Consider the following 21,762-nt stretch of genomic DNA (forward strand, 5'->3'; position numbering starts at 1 on the left):
TTCTTGAACAAGTTATTGCCTGTCGAAACTACTACACACATTGCACGAGGTCCTTGAACTTACTGTGTCGGGGCCTCGAAAGTCCTTGAAAACCATTGATTTTATTTCTTCAATATTGCTACGAACCCAGTAGAACAACTGTCATGGAGTAAAAACCTTGGCTGAACAGGGGCTTATACGCAGAGCACAGGAAGACTAGAAATGCAGTAGTAGGCATGGAGGGCCCTGAAAAAAATGTGCCACATCCGCTCGTCTGCCTTATGTTTCTGCACCGACTGTCGCATTTTTAATAGAAGTGCACTTTCTGTTCTACTCCAATAAACGCAACATTACGAACTCCAGTGTGGGGCAGTCCTTCAGCCAATGCAGAACTTTTTCTGTACATCCGAGTCAGCTCTGTCATTTTTCCAGCATTGTAGTACAAGATTTGTTAAACTGGTTTAGCAGAATATGAGCAGTATACTCTTAAATTAGCTGTTTATTTGTATGCACAAGTTGAGGACCTCAGTTTGGTTGCATGACAAATTTCCATACCTCAATAGATACAAGAAACAATTTTATTACAGTTTAATAAAATCCAAACAGTAATAATCACAACAATATAATGACATACATTTCTTTTGGTACGTATACAGCCCATGTCTTGGCAGTGTATAAATTCAACTATACACCGCAAGTACTGTGTCCTGACCACTATTATTCACATGTGTAAAACCATCACAGCAATTCAACAAATATCACAGTAATTAGTGACATACACTTTGTAACTGCTTTACATGAGCATAATGTATACAAATGCTCCCTGTGTACCTACACATGACTAGTGCCACCCGAGTACTATTACTCACAGGTGTAAAACCAACAAAGCAGTTCTTTAAAAAATAGCACAGTGCTTAGTGACGTACATGCTGTAACTCCCTTGTAGAAACTTAATACAAACACGTGAGGACACAGAAAGCTCAGCAGTGGGCATACATGGGAATACCACCGCCTCAATACTAATTCACAAGTGTAAAACCAACCAAGCAGTTCTTTAAAGAATATCACAATGCTTAGTGACATACATTTTCTAACTAGCTTATATAAGCTTTATACAAACATGAGAACATACACAAAGCTAGCAGTGCACCCGCATAGAAGTGCGGCCATCTGAACACGATTATTTGGAAGTGTAAGCTCAACAGAACAGTTCGTTATAGTGACGCACATTTTGTAACTGCCTTATACAAGCTTAGTGCAAGCACAAGAATGCAGAAAAATATAAATTAAAAACTTGCTCTATGCATACACAAGCAGATCAACACAAATGGTAAACACCGCTTTGAAGACAAATGTGACTGTGGCAAAGCGCAGTGCTGTGCCGGTTGAAATTGCCACCCACAAAAGTATTGAGCAATGCTTAAACCACAGGCAATAAAGTGCTGAAAGACTGCGTCTCTAACGTAACTATTTTAATTCAAATTTCTTGAATATAGGGCTCGCTTGCAGATAAGGCATCTGATCCAACTGACCTGATTTTACACCTGCTACATGCATACAATGCACTCAGATATAACTGGTGATAATAATTATAAAAGGCATTTAAAAACTTGATAGTATGATGAAGATGCATGACTAGAAAAGTTCTGTCCCCCTCGTACTTGTTAAAAAGGTGTAAGTACGACACATGTTCTTTTTTTCCTAAATTTTTGCATTAATGGACAGCCGGGAACCTTGAACCGACACAAAAAAAAAGATACTGCTATGTTAATAGTGTTATGAATAATTTTTTGTGAAAGCTTTTTTACAGACAAGTTGCAGTCTCGTTTCTGGAGGTTGAGCTGTATCTTGCAAAATAACTTGAAAAGTGGTCACATGGGAGCATGACACTGTATCATAATGTTAGTTTCAGTTGACTCTCTTGCCCTACAAGTCGCTGCTCACTGTGGCCAGTGATGCAACAGCAGTGTCTGTGTGATTTTCATCACACTTCTGTCCTATGCCATTCTTACCAGAGTTGACGGGACATAGATACCCAAATTTCGATAGTGTTGCTTTCTCAGGTGGTTGCTTTTGATTTGCTCAATATCAGTTGGCACTTCAGCTGCATCAAACTTCTTTTTTACCTCTTCAACAACATCAACAACAATCTTATGACACCTGTGTTGTCCTTCTAGTTGCCTACAAAGACCAGTCAATCTAGCAACAACACTGACAGTCTCTACTATCTTGTAATGGGGGAGAGGTGTGTCCCACCATGTGTTCCACATTGTTGTCACTATGTGGGCTGGCTGGGGAGGCAACAACTGTAATATGTTTGCATTTGCATATATTAAAGTGATGCTTGTACTGTGTTATAACACCTAACTTAGTCTTGCACTTGCTGCACAATAACACTGGCTCACAGTCGTGGTGAAAAGCTTTTGTATGTTGAGCAAATGAGTTGTATCCACTACAAAAAAAGTCAGTGATAGCACACATGTTGCTCTACCAGGCCTGATGTGGTTCCTTCTGACACTGCTGCTGATGCTGACGCGCTGCTGCTTGCCTCGTACACTGTTGCAGCTGCAGTAGACATGGCAGTCTCTGTATCTATTGCTGCCGTGTCATCTGTCATGGTAACTACCAAGTGGTATCGGGCTCACTTCGGCAACAGAGATGTTGTTTGCCCCTTGAGGGCTCTCATGATCAGGGCCAATAATTTCGTAGGCATTGTCTCCTGCATCGAAGAACGAATAAGAACAGCATGAATTAATAAACATAGCTCTAAAAAGTACGGACATCAAGACTTAACCACAAGCTTTGCACATAAGTGACCAGGCTTAATGAATAATACTTGCAGGAGGAGTTGCACCATTGTTTGTGTATATTACAGTAAAGCCTCATCAGAAGATATTCAAGAGGCACGGGAAACATGCCTCTCGAAACCAAAAATTTTGAGACACTGAGGAGCCAGACTAGATCACTTTATTATGCATCATCACTAAAGTATGTTTTGATATATCTGAAGGAATAAATCCTCTGGGTGGCTTAAAGGGCCCCTAAACCACTTCTCGACATTTTTTGAACATTTCAAGTAAACACGCGTATCGAAATCAGAATGCCGTCACGATCGACGAAGCCAAATGCCAGAGTGCGTAGCACTGCCGGAGCACCACAATATGAAGAAAATGACCCCGTGCGCCTCTCTGGACCTATCCTGCACCCCCCAGTTTGCCCTGACGTCACTAGGCTGTCTCTGATGATGTCACCAGTTTCCGGTGCTGTCGATTGGTCGAACGAAAGTGTACGACTGCCAGCAAGGCCTGCAAGCAAATACACACACTCCTTCCTCGTCGCGTTGCGCGCGATGCCATTGTGGGCAGCCAATGGGGGCAAAGAACAGAAACGCCAACAGAAGGGTCTCCCTATGAGGCTCTTCAACAGGAGTCACCATACAGTTCCGTTGTATTAGCGCCACCCCTCGCAGGACGACAGGCCAGCGCGGCAGCAACAGAGCTCGTTGGTGTTGGCCTGTCCCGTAACATTTGGAGGTGTACTAGGCAAGGAAAAGACGATACTGTCCATATGGCGTGTACCAGATGAAAGAGTAAAATGACTGGGGACTACTTTTCGATAATCAAACACACGTAGCTCCACTATTACTGCACCGTTTCGAAAAATTCTCGTGGCTACCTGTTCATTGCCTTATTGTGTAGAACTGCAACACCGCAACTAAATTTCAACCTCGGTGGATTAGGGGCCCTTTAAAGAAGACATTCACAGCTTTTTAGTGACTGTAGATTGTGTTAGCTTCCTTCCCAACTTCTGGAATTTAAACACTTCACTTTGCAAGCCTTGTTGCTCGCAGTACCTTTGAGGTGCTCTTAGACGCTCGTCAGCTTCAACTGCCGACACTTTCTGCCCTGCACTGTCCTCGTTGCCCTCCTTTTCTGGTTCATGCTAAAAGAGACATGCGCGATTGACTTGTGTAAGGATTGCGTGATCTTTACGCCCTTCGGAGCACACAAGGTGCACAAAGTGAATGTGTCTGAGTTGTGTCCCTTCGAAGTAGTGAATACTTAAAAAGTCATCCTTAGTAACAAAGGTGTCTCTTGTATACAGTATTGTTAACGTGGCAAACATCGGAAAACCAACCAAACCATTTTCAGATGTCTCTTACAACCAAGTGCATCTTGTAATGAGATTCTACTGTACTGAATATTTTTCAACTATGGATCATCTGCATGTACATATAGTCACAAAGACATGTTGTGTGGAATGGCGAATCGGGAAACAGTTCGTACTCTTACTTTTTGTCCCTAACATAAGCAGCTGATAACAATATGATAAAAAAGCAGGCAATGAGGCTAGAATGGAACATAATCCTTCAGCTCTAAACAGTTTTTTGGGCCCACATCATTCCCTCATATGACATAAGGAAACAACTTGATTGCAGTAATGGCTGCATGTGATCTGAGTTGATTGAAACAAACTATACGTAAGGTTGTCCTGTATGTAATTTTATCAGAGTGCTTTTTAGATGTCCTGCTGGTGATCCTAGCTGCGCGATGCTTCTCATGCTTTTTGGCACGATTCCTTTTTTTCCACTCCACTTTTTTTTCAGATTTTCTCCCCTTTCCCTTCCCCCTTGTGTAAAATAGCACACTTGAAGTATCAAATCTGTTGAACTAACGTGTGTATCAAACCTGTTAACATGTGTGCTTCTCTGTGGTCTGTGTTGTATTTTTGCGCTGCACAATTCAAGATGAAAGATGGAACGTCCCTGCCTTTAGTTTAATTGTGTGTGTGTGTGTGTATATGTCTCTCTCATGTTTTGAAATATATGTACATTCAGGAGTGCCTGCATGCCCTTCTCTCCTGCTCCAGTGACGAAAAGGAGAGCCTGTTTATGCACCATAGTAAAAAATTCAAAGGTTTTCGCTGTGCCCATTACATCCCTTATCATATGGATCTGTCATAATACAGAGTAGCAGTGGTCCATAATACTAGCCCATCCCAACATAATTATAAGTTAACACATACCGACATGCTGCGAAACAGCTGTTGCAAAGCCGCTGATGAAGGCAATTTCCGCAGCACTGCAGTGGTACAGCAGAGTTCCACCTGTATAGTGACAAATCCATATGCGTGTTAACAACTCAGTAGTTGCTGATGGTTTCATAAGCTTTACACTACACAATAAAGTAATCTAGACAACTTTGTTGGAACAAATGCACATAATTAGGACACCACTTAAACACTAACACGATTAATTGCCCCCAATCTCTCACTCACTAAGGGATAATACTACTGAAACATCGGTGGAGAGCTCAGATTAACACAGCCCATAAAGGACAAGCGTTCTTTGAGGAAAACAGCTATAAAACAGCGGTTAGTTTTCTTGATCATTTTATGTGGTAGCTTTGATTTAAATGTCATGCAGTACTATAAAATACGAAGTGCCGCATTTCTAGCAGCAGAAGGCGTCGTCAGGCTCATGGTACAACAGATTTTTGCACTGTTTGTCAGTGAGCCGACACATACAAAGAAAACCGAATTCACACATACATATACAGTGTCAAGTGCACTTCTCCTTCTGAAAACGCAGCCACCAGTTCCAATGTTGCTGAAAGGAAAGGTTATATAAAGTGCGAGACTGCATGGAACTGCCACTTATGACTGTAAATGTATGGTCTGCTGATTGCAGAGGTAGTCACATGCTATTCCTAGTCTCTTTTAGAAGCATTACTAAAGAATAAATTAAAATCTATTCATAAGTCACGAATTTCATGCATTCACAGTTTGGCTAAATAACCTGTGAGAAAAAGACATGTTTACCTGGAATAGCAACCTTTTTTCCTGCTGCAAAACTTTCCTTCGAATTAATGAAATAACTTTACAGCGTCATAATGCATTTCTCGCAACTACTTGCCGGCAGTGGCGAGTTAGTGTTTATATCCGACTCATTGGGCGACAATACTGCCAAACACAAATGCTTCACGAACACGAGAACACGTCCCTCGCAGAGAATAGCAACCATATATGCCTCTGTGAGACATGATCGCACCTTTGTGGTCAAAATGTACATTAGAACGACATCACCATCTCATTAAAAAAAAAGCCTCCGTACAAGGCAGCCGCCAACTGCATAATGTGAAATTGCAACTGATGTCCACTTACTGGTGGCCTGTGTTTGAGTCACTTTTGGCAGTTGACTGGGTGCTGAGAAATGCACGTCCTGGGTTGTCCCTGCAAAACATACAGGGTTATGTCAAATGTTGAAAATATATATATATGCCGGCATTTCATCAGTCGCAAAACAAACGAGTAAACTAATAAACAACTGTAATGTAAACAGAGTACACATCATAAGATAGGCTGTCAACTGTTAATGCATTACGCAAAAAACCTAATGCATAGGAAAGACTATATGTATACACACGAAGCTGACACACAATTTAATTCGCTCTAGGTTTTTCTGTGCAGTATATTCAAATTATTATGTCTCGTGGTTAGAGCAAAATTAGTGTAAATTACGAACTAAATTATCTACCCTGGAAACTTTTCTTCAATATGCACCTGTGCGCGCTTCGAACGAGTAGCGTTGTAAAATTTATGTACATGGCATTTAACATAGTTGCTGAACACGGATTTCCTTTGCCCTGTGTCGTGTACAGTGAGCTACATATATCTGCCCCCCCCCCTTTTTTTGTACTAACCATACTGCGTGCCACTGCACCTATACGCACGTCAATAAACCTCACGACACAGAAATAAAAAAAGCGCCACTCACCCATGCCTGCATGTTGTAGTGGGCCTAACCTAACCAAGCATGGGCTGTTGCTTTTTATAGGAAACACAGGCACCGTGCTCATTGCAAGTATGTATCATGTCGCTAAGCAAATATGCAATTTCATTGTACCACTCTTTTTTTATCACATGGATATATCTGTTGAGAGGCAAGACAAAAAGCAGTCACTTCTCAGAACTAATCAGCTTTCTTAAAACACATTTTTAACTTTTCAATGACACTTGCTGCTATGTGTTTGTCTCCAGAGAGCATACTTGATTTGACTTTCCAATCAGAGACATTACATAAATATACCATGTTAAGATGACTGCCTGGAGCACGTGAGAATTTTCATCTTCGTGTAACATACTGTATCTTGATTTTGTTGACATTTGGTCAAATGGTACACCCAATATACCCACATACTAGTTTTCTTGTCCAAATAACATGCCAATGTATTTTGATTTTTTGGCATTGGCTCCTCTGCACTACGTGAAGTCGCACTGCACTGGCTCTTTCACATCCTCGTGTCCTTGCAGCTGCCTTCTTGCGTTATATAAAGCGGGTGCCTGAAAAATATCGTATGCAAAAGTCAACACAAGGGCATGGTGCAAAACAACATCAAGACAGTCAAGGCCATGGCAATAAAAAAGTCTTAGCTCTTAGTCTTCCTAGTGAAATGCATGCAAAACATCCAAATGACTGCAACAGTCAACTGCTAAACTATCTTCAATTTTTAGATTTAAGCAAAAAAACAAATAAACCACAGTTCATCCTTGTTTTTCATGAATGTTAGAATACTCCTGCTAATGAATAGAATATTGGTCATTTTCAGACGTCATAGGTCTGTCGTGAGTCTGGTGTATCGCAAACACCACTTGTGACACATCCTAAGCACGTGCCCAGTGTGCCCCCCCCCCCCCCCCCCCGCACCATCCCTGGTTGTGCCACTGCTGAAGCCATAATTTGAGGATTATAGCTGCAAACATGATGCTCAGTAGGGATGAAAATATTGTCCTTCAGCTCAATGGACATATGGATTTGCCTATAAAAAAGGGCAACAAGGCTTGTTATGGCAAGCTTACCCACATTTCAATACTAACAAGTTCACTGCGGCCTGCATCTAAGCTTACTAAAAGGCATGAACTTATTTTCATGCATGAGGTGCGCAGTGGAGTTCATTTTTGACAGACCCGACTACTGCTGCAGTTTGAAATCTAGCATTTTAGATTCTTGTAGGCATGTAAAAGTTGCAGTTAAACCGCAGTTATTAGTTTATTACACCAACCTATTGTTCTGTGTACGACAGACTGGTAACACGGAATTAAAGCAACATTTTATTTTGATATTTTTTCTCTACTAAAAATATTCAAGCGATAAACACATCTTGATCTGCCATGCTATAGCAAAATGCACACATTACGCTTGTAACCCCCAGAGGAAGGCTGATTTAGCTGTTCATATGACATAACTCTGACACGCCAACTCATATTAGCAAATGCACAGGCATGTCCAAAACAATAAGCGTATGCAAAGCGCCCCTGCAATTGTAATTCCACACAGCAGCCGTTATATTCGATGCCGATGCGTAACTAGTTGCTCGACAATTCACCGAGTTCGTAGACATAAGCATCCTTTCAGTTTCGCACCGTGCACGAAAACCGCAACAGGAGACAAAACCAGACCTATAATCACACCATTTCAACATGAGCAAAAACAGTTCAGTCTTAGGGATAAACACTGTGAGAGCGATTTAGTGCGCGACGGCGACGAGCGACGGCTTCGAGCGACAAAACGGGCCGTCGCTTGAACAGATGGCTCGGTTCTGGAAATCTAGAAATCGTCGCTCGTCGCCCAGAAGTGCTATGAGCGACTAGCCAATAGCGCGAAGCCGGAACTGGATGTACATACATCGCTCAAATACTACCGATTGTCGCGCGGAACGAGCAAATGATTCAATTTTTATACGTGCAAGGATAAGAACGTACTGCAAGACCTCCGGAAATATTTTATGCTACTTTTTATAGTAAAATACATCAACGTAAATTACTAAAGCACGCGTCACGCGTGACTGCAGCCCTCATGCCGGCAACACCGGGGAGGCGTCGCTCAAAATCGTCGCTCGCACGGAGTACGACTTGTAGGCGACGAGCGAACGCGACAGCCATCTCCGTCGCGTCGCTTGTAGCTGCCGCGCGCAAGATCGCTTATATGGGGTTTATACTTTTTTCAGCATAAAACATGGATTCCTCATGCGTTTTCAGTAAGTTCAAGATAACGCGCCCAACTGACCTCTTGCAGCATGCAGCTGAATGCCTGCGGCAAAGTTTCTAACTAGCACTGGTGCTGCACGTAACTTCAGTGGTCGCAGATTCCCCCTCCGCGAGACACCGTCAAGCGCGCGGTTTATTTATAAAAAAAAAAGCATGCTGCCAGCAAAATGACGCCTTCTATTATGTGATTCCTTAGTTCAACAGCGTTCCGTACACAGTAGACTGCCAAACTGAATAAATTCAAACACACAAAACGCACGCTAATCACGCTCCGCATAGGCTCGGAATCACGGGCTGGTGAACTAACCATTTTAAGCGTCCTCTCGCCTGGCGTCTTATTGAACATACCATAGTTCTGGCAGCGTTTGCGATTTTTAAAGCTCTTACGGACAACGGCAAAGTGATAAAATCGCATGCAGTCATCGCGACGACTGGCTTTTTCGACTGACATCGAGAGACACAGCGCGTATGCCTAGTCCTTTGTCAATCGCGTCGGCTAAGCGCAGCGACGACTTCCTGGCGATAGCATGACATATACGGACAATGTGCACCTAAGTTAGAATTCACTTACCGTGGAGGATTTGCTGTTATATCCAAGGCATGACGAACGACTGTCGTGTTTTCGTGGCGACGCGAGATGGCTCACATACGATCTCCCTTGGCTGGCCTTTGCTGCTGCTGCGCTGCTCGGCGGACGGATCTACTTTTTCCGGTGCTGTGTTGTTCCGCGATCTTGAGCGCGCGCGCGCGCGGCGGAGCCACTCCGAGTGAAAAAGTAGAGCGCTCGCTACGCGTTCCTTTGAACTGCGGCGGCCTGTTCTCTTTGAAGCAAAACGATGTGTTCTTTGCTCAGCGTGCATGAATGATACATTGCCATGTTCGGGGCCAGCCACCTACAGTTGAAGCAGAAGATTACGCTACGTTTTGTTTTCTATTGCCGCAAAAGTCTCTCTTTTCTATTGCCGCAAGAGTCTTTTCACTCTCTCTCTCTCTGAAGGGGAGAGTGAAAAGCACATTTCACTCTCTCCTTGGTGACAGAGTGAACAATGCATTTCACTCTCCTCGACATTTTGCGAGAGTAAAACGACGCTTTGAAGAGTGAACCGGCAGCTTCACTCCTGCGATACCCTTCCTAGTTTTTAGAGTGTAAGAGGAATGTTTTCTAAACGATAATGTGGTGCGTTGTTGTCCTGCCTCATAACTGTTGGATGTAAATAGATGGTATCGGCAGGAATTGACTAAAGTGTATTGGCTCCATCATTCTAGAACAATAAAAAGTGAAGTTGGCTTTAGCACTTCTGTGCCACTGTCATTTATTTCCATTCTATTCGCTCACTTTCCTAAGGAACCTACTTGAGCAATGGCCCTCAATAACAACCTAATTGTGTTAACACTAAGACATACGCCACTCCTATAGTTTAGTGATACGCTGGCACGTCAGCTTAGGCGAGTTGAAAGCTTAGGCGAGTTGAAAGCTCGCCTCACCCTCCAAAGAAAAAAAAATAGCTGCTGGCTTTATGGTAGGAATGCCGGACGCTTAAGAAAGTTGAACAATCGAGCCAAGCAGCATAATATCTCGGCCACTTCCATTGCCGTGTGTGACGTAGAACTTTTGTAGTGGAGCTGTTATACGGTAGGTTCTGGCGTTTTGTGTGTGTAGGCAAAAAAAAAAAAAGAAGGTGGTGGCCACCCTACAGCTAAACTAGATAAAGCATAAAGCAAAAGCGTGTCGCTTAGTATGCCCCAGCTGCGTTTAATTGTGAGAGGCACCAACAGGTATTGTGATAAAAAAATTTCCTAATAAAAAAAGTGAAACTGCAGTAGACACTGTTTAGTATGGATTGCGCTTTGACGTCACGGGCTTTATAAGCGAACCACGCAACTTTATCTAAGTTCCCTTCCGCCCATGCGATGGGTGGGCCGCGTGCAGTGAGGACTACGGAAGATGAGTGCGCCTATGAAGAACACCGCCGTGAACAGAAGCGGGAATGTACGCCGCGACGACGGGTGGCACGTAATGCGGATAAAGATCGTGTTGCAAACGCCAAGCGTATGCACCTTTCGTTGGATCATCCCTACCGACTCCCCTGCCATCGCAATTCTATGTGATTTCAACGTAGGCGTGTCCCGGCCAGATGGAAATTGGTTCGTGAAGTTTCTATTGGGGAAGTTTGGCATTCACTTTTACACAAATATCAGTGTGCCCACGACGCGTCATCAATGGTGTATGGGCCTCACATTGGCCAAGAACCTTTCCAGTGTCACGACAGAGCAACTGGCCGTGTATCATAGCGACCGTAAAGTGATCGTCATTTTGGTGACCAAACAATAAATACGGAAAGCAAACAAATACACGTAAAAAATAAAAAAAAATCACTGAGTGTGCAATTTAATAAGACAACAAACAAATCGTTAGAAAAAGAAATTCTTTTTCGGTATGTGTCTATTATTTTGAATCAACACATTCATTAGCGACATATTTATCACCATATAAACAGCTCCGCTGGTCATCCACCTTCACAGAGTGGAATGGCTGTGAATTTTTATCTTTATGTCTTTTTTACACAAGTTTGCGCCACGACACAAAGATGGCAAGAGCTGCCACACGCCACCATTTTCTCCATATGTGGGCTCCCGTGAAAGCTTCGCTACAAGTTTACACATACCTTGTTTGTGCTCCTAAAAGCAAGTGACACTCGAAGCACAACGATAGCGGCGAACACAGTCGGCGATCATCAAAAATGTTATGAGCGTCGGCTTTTTACATGAGTGGTTGAAGGCTCCAGAGTAATCGCTGATACCCGCGTGTCTTCCGGAGAGTACCAAACAATTCGATTCGCGCATGCAATTAGATTACACAAGGTTCGGTGACAACAGAACACAGAAGCATCGATAACATTCGCGAAATTTTCTATACATGCAGGCGCGTCCTTTGCTGAGCGATGACGTTTGATATGTGTTAGCCGGTGAAAAGCGGCCACCCGACAAAGATGAACGCATATACGTGTCAATATGGGCCGCGCTACCAAAAGAAACGCCGCCGAAATGACCTCCTGGCTGTAGTCACTGATCCAGACGAACCTCTTCGCTGAGCAATCCCTGAAAAATACAAATCCTTTTGAAATAATGCCGGAGCAGGGTGTGCCACGACAGACGACGTCATCGACTTACGTCAGTTTCGAAGGTAACGCCACAACCCCGACCGCCGTTGCCTCCCTTGTACATGCGTTCGCAAAGAAATTAACTCCTAGTGATCACCACCTCGTGTCTGAATGCGAAGGATTAAAGGCATTCCGGGAAAACTACTGATCGATGAACGTCGCGTGGTTTAACTAGTTCCGGCCTTTGGGTAACGTGAAATGGACACTTCTTATAACGGCGTGATGGAACGCCACAAAAAAAAATTGGAAGCTGAAGTAAGGTCTGGACAGGTCAGACAGAAAAAAAAAACGCATTATGGAGATTTGCATATGAAGCTCCCATAGTTAGTTCACAATTAGCTCGATCTCCCTTTGTCTTACCTATTCCATCAAGTATGCCTCTGGCATTATTTAAAATTATTATTATTCTGTTCATTATGCTTCAGTTAGCTCTATGAGAGTCCTTTGGCATGCTCGCAATAGCACTTCAGCGCCCCGTTGGTGGCACGTTAAAGAACATAAAATTACATCCTCCGCTTTTATGTGCTAAAACCACGATCTGATTATCAGATACGCCGTAGCCGGGCACTCCGGATTGATTCTGATCAGCTGCAGCTGTGTGCCGAATGCACGCTGCACGAGGGCGGCGGATTCCGAACAACGGACGTCGGTGAGCGCGTGCGCCCGGATGCGTCTGTGACGACGCGGCCTGAGAGGAGCTGGCCAGCACGGGAATCTGCCGTTCTCGAACTGGAAGCACCTTTCGAGAAAAAAGCAATAATCCGAAAATGGTCAAACACTCCTTTATTAAAGCTGAATGATAGGTTGATTGGTGTACACAGTCCAGATGCTCGATTCTGCAGCGTTTCCATGCAGAAATATTTGTAAAAGTGAATCATATTTGTGCCGCTCTTGTGCAGGGGACTTCAGTCATCTTGTATACGGGGAACGGAAATTTTTCTCAAAACGCCCGTGTTTCCATCCAGTTGAAGAAAATCCCCTGCAAAGAAAGAAAAATACAGCACTAAAAAAAAAAAAAACCATCGCGCATAACTATGGACGGATGCGTAGTCGATTGAAAATTTTTTGAAAGTGCCAGGTGCCACTTCCGACACTGCGTTTCTTAACATTACATTTTGTGTTAAATTGTCGCGATAAAATGAGCTAGTTGCGGCACTTCTCCGTGGCTGGCCTGGAAACAGAAAGAAAACCAGCTTGATGTAGCAATGAATTATGGATTTATCGTCAGAATACTTTTCAGCTGATCTACGTGGTTTATACCTAAAATGAAATTGAACGAGCGAACTTAAACACGGGACAAAAGTTACGAGAGACAAATGCGTTGCAGTTTGGCGCTTTTGTTTTGTTTGATTATATTGAACGTTGGCCAATTTTGTTGCCGGCTTTTTGAAACATCTGATTATCTGGTAAAATACACACCCACGCACAAACGCAAGCACGTGCACGTACCCACGCAGGCAGAGAGAGGGAAGGAATGGCATGCACTTATGACCAGTTGACGAATCAGTGAGCAATGGGGTGGATGAAGAAACATCCCAACCCCGCGCTGTCATGTGCAGCGTAGCGCTAACGGAAACATACACGGCGACAGAATACCGATGGAGCCGTGCTACTGATGGTATTATACGACATTATGTCAGGTTCGTGTCGTCGCACCAAAAAAAGGAAAAAAAATAAAAAAGCGTAAACACTCTAAACCAGGCGGGACCTTCCGTCACATGCCACTCTCAAAAATGAAGGAAACAATATTTCTTTTTCTGACAAAGATGCATATCCTTGCAAATAATATTGTTTCATCAAAATATCCTGCCAAATCTCGTGAACAAATGCAACTTCAGATGTCCTCTGGACTATGCTTTAACACTTTGTATTGTATTGTATTCCCTTGACTTTGTTCTTTTTTGAATGTTTACCAGTGTTATTTTTCCTTTCAATGTAAAAATTTACTTGTGACTCTTACTATGCAGTTCCTTTTTTGCCCTTATTATTGTCATTTCTTTGTAACCCCCTACCGAATGCTCCTCCGAACCTGTAGGGTAAATTAAATAATTAATTGATTGAATAACTATATGTCCGCATTTGTTGCGGATCTCTACAGCTTCTACAAATTTCTCAGTCATGTGATCAGGATTTTAAGCAGCACTTGTTTGGTACCGAACAAAGTCTCACATACGCAGCACGCGCAATGTGTGGCACGGTGACCAGCCAAGCACGATGATCAGTTTGCGAAGGGTATTCTGGTGTTCCATTCATCGCTCATTAAGAAATGCACCCGTCTGGGCGACGCACTCTTTTCCACAACGGAAGAGAGTACGCCAAACCTTTACAAGTTACAAAGGGTTCCCAGTGCTTCTCGTCACCTCTACGTAGCATACGCATACCAGGATTTACTCTCCATTAACCAGCAATTTCTTTGAAAGTGTCGGGTTTCTGCCGAGGATGAAGTCCGTCCTTTGGAACCTGTTCCTTCCTTTACCAGTCTCCACGGAGGGTACGTGCCACAGTTCTGTGGGGAACAACAGCGCCCCCTCTCTGCAGTAATAATGAACATTGACGGCTGCTAGGTTTTAGCTGTGCGAGCGAATTGGTGTCATGACCAAGGCCCACACTCTTGGAAAAAACGAAGCACCACATGGCGAGGAATAACGACGCAGCAAAAATACGCCTAGACAGCAAAAGTGCAATACATACTGCGGAGCATAGTGAGCAAGCACAAGTGCAACTAGGAGTTTTACTTCGCGAAGGACCGCAAGCATTCGCCTCGAAGATGAATAATAAGGTGTCCGAGCAAGTAAGAAACTTGCTATAGAGAAGACAATGAGTTGAACTGTCTGAATACCAGTTAGGGTGCGCTTATAGTCCGGCCCGCGCGTAAGCGCACCTTGCGGCCGCTCATGCTACGCCGCTTGCGCTGCGCCAGCCGAAATTCCATCCCCTCGATGTATGCGTCGACGCGCGCGCCGTGGGCTGTTCTCTTCGAAGGACCCGCGCGCCTCTTTGAACTGCGGCCGTCGGCGGTGCGACGTGGGCGCCGTTTTTAGAGCGCATTTACTTTCACACGCCCGTACATGGATGGATGGAAGGTTGGAGCGTTCCCTTTGAAACGTGGTGATGGCAGTTGCCACCATGCTCAGCTTCTTATTTTTTTAACTGTGTTGTAAGGTATTAAAATTCGCCATTTTCTTCAAACACTTCTTCCTACACTTTTAACCTTACGTCACATCTCTGCTTTTGAGCCACCAATCTTCCAATCGCTTTTTGCTAATTTCCACGTCATATTTATTTAGATGGCTATTGTTATCTCTAAACCCTAGGGCCTCAGGAAGCGTGACTGTGCCCGCATCGACATCGCGATGAATACCGTCACATTTTAGTATGAGGTGTTCAATTGTTTCTACAGATTTAACACACACAGTACATGTGTCTTCTTCTTCGTAAAATTTCTTTTTATAGCGTTCTAAGACATCCTGACCTAGCTTGAAAGAGCAGGGCACTGCCTCTGGAGTTATAATGGAACGTTTCTTTCCTGATCTGCTGTTTCCAGTATCGATATAGTTCAACACTAAGCTTCTTTTCCATTGAATTTATCCAATTTTTACCTTGCGCGTTTTTAACCTGTCGTTTAATGCTCTGTCTTTCTCCGTCCTCGTGTCTGGCATACTTACCGGTTAGCTTCCTAGTTGTTTTTCGCCATTGTGAGTCAATGCTCTTTCTGTATAGATATCTAAATACCTTAGCTGCCCACCTGTTATCGTCCAATTTCCTCAGACGTTTTTTGTAGAGAATTTTACTCTGAGCTCCCCGTGCTTCGAGCGATGCTCAGCCCATATCCCCCTGTACTGCCTCGTTCGTGGTTTTCCCGTAGGCAGCTAGTGCTAATCTTCCAACAGCTCTCTGATTTACTTCTAGTCTCGACTGAACTTCTGCCTTTAAGCACAGGGCCGCATTCCCGAACGTAAGCCCAGGCATCATTATTCTTTTCCAAATACCTCTCAGTACTTCTTACCTGTTGTGCCCCATAATGCCATATGTATCGTTATCCCTGAATCTATTCGCGCTTTTGCTGTGACAGACTGTTCGTGCTTTTCCGTGTACATCTGCGCTTTGTTTATCCATACCCCGCGATATTTGTATTCGTGTTTTGTATTTCAATATATTTGTATTTCATGGCCTTGTATTGTAAGCTCCTGATCAGTTGCATCGTTGAAAAACATCCCACCAGCCTTAGCTGCGCCATAACTGAAAGCTATACTGTCTCCTTCGTCTCCACAATAATTAACCAGAGTTTGCAAATCTTCCTGGCTATCTGCTAATAGTACAATATCGTCCGCATATATTAAACCCGGTAGTCGTTGCTCAACAACCTTTTCGCCTATTCTGTACGACAGATTATAACCTAGATTGCTTCCTTGCAGCGTTCTTTACATACTTATCATACAAAGCATGAACAGCAGCAGTGATAGAGGACAACCTTGCCTTAATCCTTTGTGAACCTCGACGGTTGCCGTACTCTTAATTCCTTCCCATGTTATTTCAAAATTATTTACTCGACATATTTCCTGTAGGAAATCTTACCTCATCACCGATACTTTCTTCTTTTAATGTGTTCTACAGGAGTTGCCTGTTCACGATGTTCTACAAGAGCCCCTGTCAGGCCAAATGGCCTTTAGCTCTTGTTTCCTCTTTCTGTAATGAAGAAAGGAAATAAACTTCAAACTTCAAACTTCAAACGTTGTCGTATGCACCGCTTATGTCCAGGAAGGCTAAATACAGAGGTCTATTTTCCGCCCTAGCTATTTCTATGCACTGAGTAAGCACGAACAGGCTATCATCTAAGCGCCGACAACTTCTGAACCCGTTCTGGAGTTCTCGGAGTATTCTATTACCTTCTACCCATGACTGCATTTTTAATTTCACCCCCTGCATCGCCAGCCTATATATAACTGATGTTGTCGTAATTGGTCGGAAGGATTTTATGTTCGTCTTATCGCCTCTCCCTTTTTAATCAAATTCATTTTACTCTGTTTCCAGCTGTGCGGAATTTGCTTATTTGTTATGACTGCCTCCAATGCTTTTATCAGCGTTTCCTTGCTTCTTGGGCCAAGTTCATTAATTAACTTGATTGTAATTTTGTCTATCCCTGCGGACGTACATTTTGGAACATTTGCTTCCGCCTTTTTCCAGTTAAGATTAGTCAATTCTAAGCTGTTTTCTATTGTGCTAGCCTGTATTGCTCCCTCATTTGGGGAGATTGCCCTATCGTCTTTCCTAACTGACTCAGCTATAACTGAACCAATGTAGTTCACAGGGCCATATGCCTCTAAAAATTTTCCCGCAGCATCGTGAATGTGTTTCTGCTTTTCCTGATTCGCTTTACCCAGCCAGCTTATATGGTTCCAGATTTTTCTTGACCCCTCTTTACTTGCACCGCAGACTTCAGCCAGCCAGCGATTAGAGGACTGCTTTATTTTAGCCTGGACGAGGACCTGCACTTGTTGCTTCTTTTGTCAATAAGATTCCCATTTTTGGCCTATTTCCTCTTCAGATAACTGCGCCCTCTTTCCGTGTGTTCCCGTGATGCCAACCGCGTTGCTCGATGACCTCCCTAATTTCCTTATTCCACCAACTTTGTAGCTTCCGTTTTTCTCTCCAGTGGTTTACTCCTTTTTCTTCATTTATTTTTGTACTAATGAGTAGTTCTGATTTTAATCCCACTTTTCCTTGGGATGTTTCTCTATTGCTTCCTCTGTGCCGGCCGCTATTTGCGCTATTTGTTCGTCATTTAACTTTGAGTACTCTTTTTGACTTTTCTATATTTCTCTTTTGAGCAGGGCTCTCATCTATAGACTAATACGCTAATCACTTCTAATCACTAATCACTTCCGAGGCTGTACTTCCCCTCTTCGTCTATTTCCACTATTGTGAGCTTGCTTCACATCCCCTGCGACATTAGGCAGTAGTCAATGGTCGTTTGCCTGTTACGGGATTCCCACATGATTTGTCCCTCCACACTTAGTTTCTCTATTTACTATAACTAGGTTGTATCGCTCACAGAAGTCTAGCACCAACTTCCCGTTGCAATCTGTGCATCCATCCAGATCCTCGATGTGGCCATTCATGTCACCCAGCAGAATAATATCGGCACCTTCTCCAAACAGCTTTATATCGACATTGAGACACTTCACTAGATCCTTGTTCTTTGAAAATAAACTTCAACTTCAACTTCAACTTGCCTGCATTTATCCCCTGTCCCTCAATAAACTACTCCTAGCCATTTATTTTTACCGGCAATTGTACCTGATACCCAGACATGTTCTTTGCAAGTTTACTTTATTATTTGCCAATTTGCTCCTTGATGTATCAGCCTACCTGCTCCTCCTCGTCTCCTCACCGTTGTTGTTCTGTTGCTTCCTTCCCAGACGTAGCCCTGAATAAACAGCTGGTCTTCTAGACCCCTGTGATGTGTTTCGCGTAGTGCGTATACACCTACTTCTTTGTACTTTAACTGCTGTTCTATTTCTAACCACTTCGCTCTATTTCTACCGCCTTGCATGTTTATGTACCTGATCCTAGCGTTAAATTTGTTTTTTGTAGTTTTCTTCATGGACCTCCTAGTGGCCACTTTATTGGCGTCTGCCTCTATTGTTGCACTTTCTACGTTGTTTCTACCTGTTCAGTTTCTACCTGTACAGACGGTTGACTGCAGAGCCCCCGCGCGTCACCTACGGGAACTGCTCATATAGGTACTTTTCCTCCTAGGGTATCCTAGGTCGGGCGAAACGTACCTAACTCCGTTGAGTCAGTTGAGCCCCCTAGTCCCCATCCCCATAGAAACGCTGCTGACGTCGCTCGCGCGGCCCAGGCAACGCCTAGCAGTGTTTCGGAATCAAACGAAGCGATGCGCCGTGGAACAGCTTGTTTATGTAAATTGAGTTGTTTGTACGCCGTGTTTGTGAGCGCAAACAGCACGACGACGAACGAAGCGATAGAAGGTAGAACAACGTGTTTCTGTAAATCGACTTGTGTGTGCTTGTGACGCGTTTTTCGCGCCTAGCATTGTTTAGGATCAAACGAAGCGATACAATGTGGAACAACGTGTCCGAGTCAAACAACTTGTTTGTTTGACGCGTTTTCGAGCGCACGTTGAAGACGAGCGTTTTCTACTGCGGCTGTGCGACCCGACTGTTTGGTTCTACACAGGCGCTGAACGGATGCTAACAAGGGGAACGTGCGTTTGTGACGCGATCAGCGACAGTGTGCACAGCCGTCGTCGCACGTATGTTTCTGTCATGTGGTCAATGTTAAAACGACAATACCATTTGTACTCCGGTGATGAAGTGTTCAAAGATCATTGGTGGAAGTACTGGGTGAATGTACATCTCCAAACAAGAAAACTGCGAAGAGGTAAAAAAAAGGTGTTCGTTTTAAAAAATAACAATAATTTGCAGAATTTGTTAGTGAGATATTGTGACGCAGTACCATCACCAAAGATATTGTGGGAAACTGCAAATACATAGTATATTTGCACTAATTACAGGTATTGGCCAGAGCCGTGTGGAGGTACAGTGGCCGGCCAATAAGGTGGCTGACCAATTTTTCTCCATTGCATCTCAGCTTTGTCAGCTTCACGCGATGATGTCTTCTTTTCATGTAGCGGATGAAGAGTCTGTGGCTATATGGAATGGTCTTTGATGACACGGCAGAGTAGTGGATGCCATGCTGTAGTTCCATTTAAAGTTAAGGCATAAGCACTGAGCATGTAGATTATGCAGAAGTTGGGTCTAAACTTGAGATTACCGAGTCCTGTGTCACTCTCTTCTGCATTGCAGAAGAGAGTGACACAGACCCTTGCAAGGTGGGTGCCAATGTTTCGTTAGTGTTGGCATTTCCATTTGATATTTTTTAAGTTTTTGTGCTCTGCAAGACACTGCCAGAAGTTTAATGCTTTTGCAATCAAGGCTACTTTCTGTGTTTCATAATAAAATACCTATAAGAAACCAAATTTCCAAGAAAGGAATGTTACACAAGGCCTGCCTTCTTTCGGGCAATTGGGCATGGGAGCCACTGAAGCATAATGGCTCACATATGGCCCCTTTATACTTGAGAGGTGTGTTGACAGTGCTTCTTGAATCTTAAAAAAAAGAAACCAATGATGTTATGTCTTGATATGCTCCCTTAGCCAGAAGTACCGTGTGAAAGGGTAGCTGCTTTTTGTTGATTTTCCTAATGTCATGCATTAGAAACGTGGAAATTGGGACAGACATGCATGCTCATTGTGATTGCAGGAATTCAAAATTTTACTTGGGCATCCTTTCCAAGAGATGCAAGTGCTTGTCCATTTCCTCTAAAAACTTTGTTCTCGTTCTACACAGTACGCTAAGGGTCAGGCAGGCTTCATTGTAAAAGTGCAGAGAAAGAGATAGATTCGTTGGCATAGAAAAGGAAAGCCTGCTGACCACACTGTCTAGCGCGTGGATGAAGTTTGCATATCGGTCAGCAGTGTGGGAAAGAAAGACGCAACAATTGGTGGCCTTCAGAAAAAGCTAGATATTCTTGAAGAGAAAACTAAATAATTGGACGGAATAAAATTATTTTAAAGTACTCTCTAGGCCAGATGGCTGGCAGAGAGGAGCAGGAGAGAAAAAGACGCATATGCAATTTGTTCAAGAAAAGGCATTGTAAACAGCAGATTTTAATTTGACAGACTCCGGGATAAGAGCAATGGTGGCAGCAAGGTGGCTCCAGTCAATAACAGCCTTTATCAGGTCTTATAGTGTTACGGCATGGCATGGCTCTCTGGAATCAAGACTTCATGAAGAAGAGCTTATATAGCAAAGTGACAACCTAGTTATGCATTTTATCCCAGACTCATGTGAATCATGGGGCAGTCTGAAGCATGTCTTCAGTCTGTAAAGATGCTCCCGGGAACCTGTGCGGGTTTCCTTTGTAGAAGTTTGCTAAAGTCGGGTGGACGATTCATTTTACATTTCCTGTTAGCTTAACTCCACCTTGCAGGCCTCCACATGATGATTTCGTCATTACTGTTCAGATGAAGAAGCGGTTTGTTTGCTTCCATATCAACAACATAAACAAAATGGAGCCATGAGAAAGAAGGAAAAAGGGGATTTGGAGGTGCTGAAAAGACAATATAGGCACGAACATCGAAAGAGGCACTTATAGACATGATAAACGCAAAATTAACTTGTGTACATACAAATAGTTTGCCTTATCAAGGAAGCATTAAGTTAAGGGTGCCAGGAAAATATAGGCGTTTTCTCTGACGTACCTCTCAATTTATGAAACCTTTTTCAACGATGACGGCTGAATAGAAAAACAGCATGTGCTCTTGATGAATGAACTGCTGAACAGGTTCTTTCTCCTGCAATGCGTCATTTGAGCGAGATTTCGAAACCCTTGCATCATAAAGTGAAATCCGCGACCAATAAACGGTGCAGGAGGTTACTTTAACAGTTTTAATTGACAGTGAGTTTGCCGAGGGATATGAAAAACTTTAGGGTGCATGCATGCATCCAGTTTGTATCTTCAATAAAATGGCTTATTCTTCATTTCTCTTTGG

General features: G+C 43.4%; 1 protein-coding gene and 1 long non-coding RNA gene across 2 annotated transcripts in view; both read right to left on the bottom strand.

The window, feature by feature from the left end:
- Window positions 1-535: 535 nt before the first annotated feature.
- LOC140217425 (uncharacterized) lies at window positions 536-9,685 on the bottom strand. Its single transcript, XR_011894003.1, has 4 exons — window positions 9,596-9,685; window positions 6,142-7,320; window positions 5,005-5,085; window positions 536-2,698 (listed from the first exon to the last, which is right to left on the bottom strand). It is a non-coding gene; the product is annotated as an uncharacterized lncRNA (long non-coding RNA).
- A 2,852-nt stretch (window positions 9,686-12,537) lies between these two features.
- Window positions 12,538-21,762, bottom strand: part of LOC126538483 (rifampicin phosphotransferase-like) — a 74,428-nt gene continuing 65,203 nt past the window's right edge. The window contains exon 4 of the mRNA XM_050185327.3: window positions 12,538-13,164. Within this exon, the coding sequence (XP_050041284.3) occupies window positions 13,091-13,164 (74 nt within the window). The 3' untranslated portion in view covers window positions 12,538-13,090. The remainder of the gene's footprint in view (window positions 13,165-21,762) is intronic.

The sequence above is a fragment of the Dermacentor andersoni genome, chromosome 4, assembly GCF_023375885.2.
Source record: "Dermacentor andersoni chromosome 4, qqDerAnde1_hic_scaffold, whole genome shotgun sequence".
Taxonomy (NCBI): Eukaryota; Metazoa; Arthropoda; class Arachnida; order Ixodida; family Ixodidae; genus Dermacentor; species Dermacentor andersoni.